We start from the raw sequence: 4832 nt of genomic DNA on the forward strand, positions 1-4832 counted from the left end.
CCATATTTGCTATCCAGTTTCTGACTAAATATTTCGATTTGTCAAATGTGTTATAATTTTAATTGTTTTCATCCAGCCCCACTCCTAGGATGAGTAGGCCTAACTGTTTTTATTTTTAAAATGTAATGCAATTTTGTGACGTGTTTTGTTCATTAATGCAATCTGGATTGATATTATCATCATTATGATTTTTTTCCTATTACAATAATTAATGTTAGAAATATTAAGTGTATAATTATATTTTATAACGTACGTTAAATATTGCCCATTTTTAACAACGCATAAAGTAGCGAGATTTTAAAACCATATATTTTGTCTTTTTCAGTTCTGTTGATGTTAATAACGGCTGCGATTATTCCGTGTTTGTTGTATCTGAATATTACGACAACAGACATTACCAAAATGAGAGTGTTTCGGAAAGAAACGAGCCCGTGTATTTGGAAGATTATTGTAAACAACAGTTCAGTTGAACTAAGCGGCACTGCCATCAACACAAAGAACATCTGGTCAGTATTGATGCGCACATCTAAAGGCCGACCGTACAACTCAGTGACGCTCCGCGTTCAGGTGCTGTGTGCCGACGCAAACAGTTCTACACCAAACATCACACCGAAAGCCGTAGCAAAGTCACCAACACCCACCATGACATCACTAAAGGTCACGGTGACGTCATTAACACGCAAGATGACGACATTAACACCTACATCAAAGTCATTAGCGAGGACAGCAATCACAATGTCATCATTACAGAAGGATGGACTGTCGTCGCGGAAACCAACACCAACTCCTTGCTTAGACCCTTTCTTGTCGACATTTCACAAACAAGAGAGGTTCATTTGTTTTCGAGTGGACGGTGGACTTGGCAACCAGATGTTTATATTTGCGTCCGCCTATGGTATCGCCAGATACACCGGCCGACGTATTGTCCTCGACAAAAGTTGGCCACTGCTCAAAATATTCAAACCAAATGGAATTGTTGTCGACAGATGCGTCTGTAATGGTGTTCACATAAAAAACGCTAAGCTTAATAGTGCTTTCGATGAGACACTTCTACGACTTCCCACAGTTGGAAATTATGAAGTAGGGAACTACTTGCAGTCTTGGAAATATTTCCAAAAGGTTACGAACGAGATAAAAGCACAGTTTACGTTTAGAAAAGATATATTGAAGAAGGCTTCAACAGTGTTAAACACCGTCATAGAAGAATACGAAAATAGAACAGCGAATTCGAGAAATCCAACCCTCGTTGGTGTCCAGATTCGAAGGGGCGACATTGCGAATGAAAAACGATTTATCGATTTTGGATACAAAGTGGCGCCAAAAGAATACATCTACAAGGCCATGGACTATTTTAAAAACAACTTTACAGATGTGATATTTGTGTTTACCTCTGATGATATGAACTGGACGAAACATAATATAAAGGAGGAAGACAATGTGTTTTTCATTGAAGGAAACTCGCCGGAAGTAGACATGTGTATCCTGGCGCACTGTAACCATACAATAATGACCGTGGGCACGTTCAGTTGGTTTGCGGCTTTTCTGACAGGGGGAATAACTGTGTATTACAAACATTTTGCTAACGAGACATCTTTGTTAAGAAAACAGTTTTCTTCAGATTATCAAGACCATTTTTACCCTGGTTGGATAGCAATAGAATCGAATGAGACTATCAAAGAACACTAGAAAACATTATATGATCGTGTTAAAGGGCCTGTCCATGAGTTTGTTAAAAGTTTCTTTTATTTATCGACACCACGAGAACACATTGATTAATTTCTCTTTGTAATACTGACACGTAGTCTTAGAGGAAATTTCACAACATTTTTTCCATTAACGAAAATACCCGAATCTGGATAACAATATTTATTAATTTTAGCACTACTACCAAACCGCTATATAGTATTATGAACGAATCACTACGCATTTGTACATGGATTACAACTATAGAATGATGGAGATACATGGTAAAAAGGTTTCAGGTTAGCACAATTTTCCCGAATATGGTATATCAAAGGCCGTGGTATATCATCGGCTATTGGATGCCAAAAATATAGTCTTAGTGAGGAAAGCCAAAACATTTTTCAATTAGTAGCACGGGATCTTTTATATGCACCATCTCACATACAGGATAGCACATACCACGGCCTTTGATATACCAGTAGTGGTGCACTGGCTGGAAAGAGAAATAGCCCAATGGGCCCACTGACGGGGATCGATTCCAAGACATGTAATAATATAATAACTCGTATCTTATGGTAATAAACATGTATTATATGAGGTACAAAACAACAGACATAAAGTATCAAATATCAGCCCATGTGCATCGTCAATCAAGGTATTTATTTGTTAAAGCACATTTATGGTTTATTTATTCAAATGTACCAGGTATGTGGGACAAGCTGTCCCGAATCGTAAACAACACTAACTATGAGATTGATGACTGACGAATCGTCATAAAAAAAAAAAAAACTAACATGTTCATATATACATATATTAGCTACATAAACATGACACGTTAACCCGACAATATGATTCTGGGTATATGAAGAAATGTTATATTTCAAACTAACACACTCGCACGCACTCACACACGCACTCACGCGCACACACATGCACACGTACAAGCACGCGTCGGCTTAAATAGAGTTTGATACGTTTTTAAACGAGTTGTAAGATAAATGACATCTAACGGACACGAATGTATTATTCTATTTCTCACATATTTTCTCTCATATATTTAAGCAAATTTTAACATCTTTTCCAACTAAAAGTTATTTACAGCCCTTGCACTTACGCGTCACAGACAAATGATTGTTAGGTTAACTATACGTCACAGTGTAATCGATTTCGATCGTGCTTGTATTTTCATTGGGTGTATGGCATTGGTGACCTGTTATCATCACCTAGGAGAAGCCAGTGAAATGTCTTAAAATTGTTAACGCAAGTACATTTGTAAACAAGTATGTGTTATCAAAAATAACGAATGATGTTCTCACCAACGGGTGTGTAAGAAAACAAATATCATTGGGTTGCTTTTTTACGAGTTGGTCCTTGTGTCCTTTTGACCTTTGTCGGTCGGGCCCGTAGGAAATAAATCTAGTGTAGGGGAGGGGGCCTACCACAGTCCCCCACCAAAAATATCTCCTGGATATGTCCTTGACACAGGTACGTCCGACCTACTTTCATTCACTTACATGCATGGTAGATGTTCATGCCGACATTCACACACCCGAACCCACACCTTATGCGCACGTACAGTAGCATGTTATAATTTTAATGACATTTATATTCTAATGACTACACGGTTATGTAACAAACTGTATACACACATTCCTCTGTATGCTAGAATTACTAAATGTTTGACATCCAATGGCCTATGATTAATTTAATCAGTGTGCTCTAGTTGTGTCGTTAAACTAAACATAACTAACTTTACGAACATTCCCATTGATTTGCGCCTGTTAAACCTTTCCCCCTCTTCACAAGAAGCGATTCCACAAATAATATGATACTGAAATGTGCAATGAACCCAATAGTCTTTCCAATATATTACACACACACACGCACACTCACACACACTCACCACACACACACACTCACTCAGTCACTCACTCACCACACGCACACACTCACCACACACTCAGTCAGTCACTCACCACAGGCACACACAGTCACTCACCACACACACTCACTCACCAAACACACTCACCACACACACACACTCACTCACTCACCACACACACACTCACCACACACACACTCACCACACACTCACTCACCACACACTCACCACACGCACACTCAGTCACTCACCACACGCACATACCACACACACACACCACACACTCGGTCACTCACTCACCACACACACCACACACACTCAGTCACTCACCACACGCACTCAGTCACTCACCACACACACACTCACCACACGCACACACACTCACCACCACACACACACTTACCACACACACACACACTCACTCACTCACCACAAACACTCACTCACCACACACTTACCACACACACTCAGTCACTCACTCACCACACGCACTCACTCAGCACACGCACATACCACACACACACACCACACACACACTCGGTCACTCACTCACCACACACACTTACCACACACACTCAGTCACTCACTCACCACACGCACTCAGTCACTCACCACACACACACTCACTCACCACACACCCACTCACTCACCACACGCACATACACTCGCCACACGCACACACCACACACACTCACCACATACACACTCACTCACTCACCACCACGCACATACCACACACACACACCACACACACTCGGTCACTCACTTACCACACACACTCACCACGCACACACTCAGAAACTCACCACACGCACACACCACACACACTCACCACACACACACACACCACAAACACCACACAGTCACTCACTTACCACACGCACACACCACACTCACCACATGCACACACCACATGCACACACCACACACTCACCACACACACTCACCACACCACACAGTCACTCACTCAAAGCACACACACACACATTCACTCACCACACACACACACTCACTCACCAAACACACACTCGCCATACACCCCATAATATAATACACACAACGCACGTGCAGCAAAGCACACATGCAAATAATGAAGGTAAAACATCGATGTCAGAATAGCCATGATTAATTAATCAATGTGTTCTAGTGGTGTCGTTATACTGACCAATCTTTAACTTTGTTTCTCGCATTTGTGGGAAAAAGGGTAAAAATAGTTGATTTTATTTAGAGCGTTTTTACCACGAGTGCTGTATGTATGTGTTCATGT

At 41.0% G+C, this 4832-nt stretch overlaps 1 protein-coding gene across 1 annotated transcript; it reads left to right on the forward strand.

Annotated features, from left to right (window-relative positions):
• The first annotated feature begins 402 nt into the window (after window positions 1-402).
• Window positions 403-1686, forward strand: LOC121383835 (galactoside alpha-(1,2)-fucosyltransferase 2-like). The gene has a single exon (XM_041513934.1). It carries the CDS (start codon window positions 403-405, stop codon window positions 1684-1686), a length of 1284 nt encoding a protein of 427 aa, XP_041369868.1.
• The last annotated feature ends 3146 nt before the right edge of the window (window positions 1687-4832 follow it).

Source organism: Gigantopelta aegis, chromosome 10 (genome assembly GCF_016097555.1).
Source record: "Gigantopelta aegis isolate Gae_Host chromosome 10, Gae_host_genome, whole genome shotgun sequence".
Lineage (NCBI taxonomy): Eukaryota > Metazoa > Mollusca > Gastropoda > Neomphalida > Peltospiridae > Gigantopelta > Gigantopelta aegis.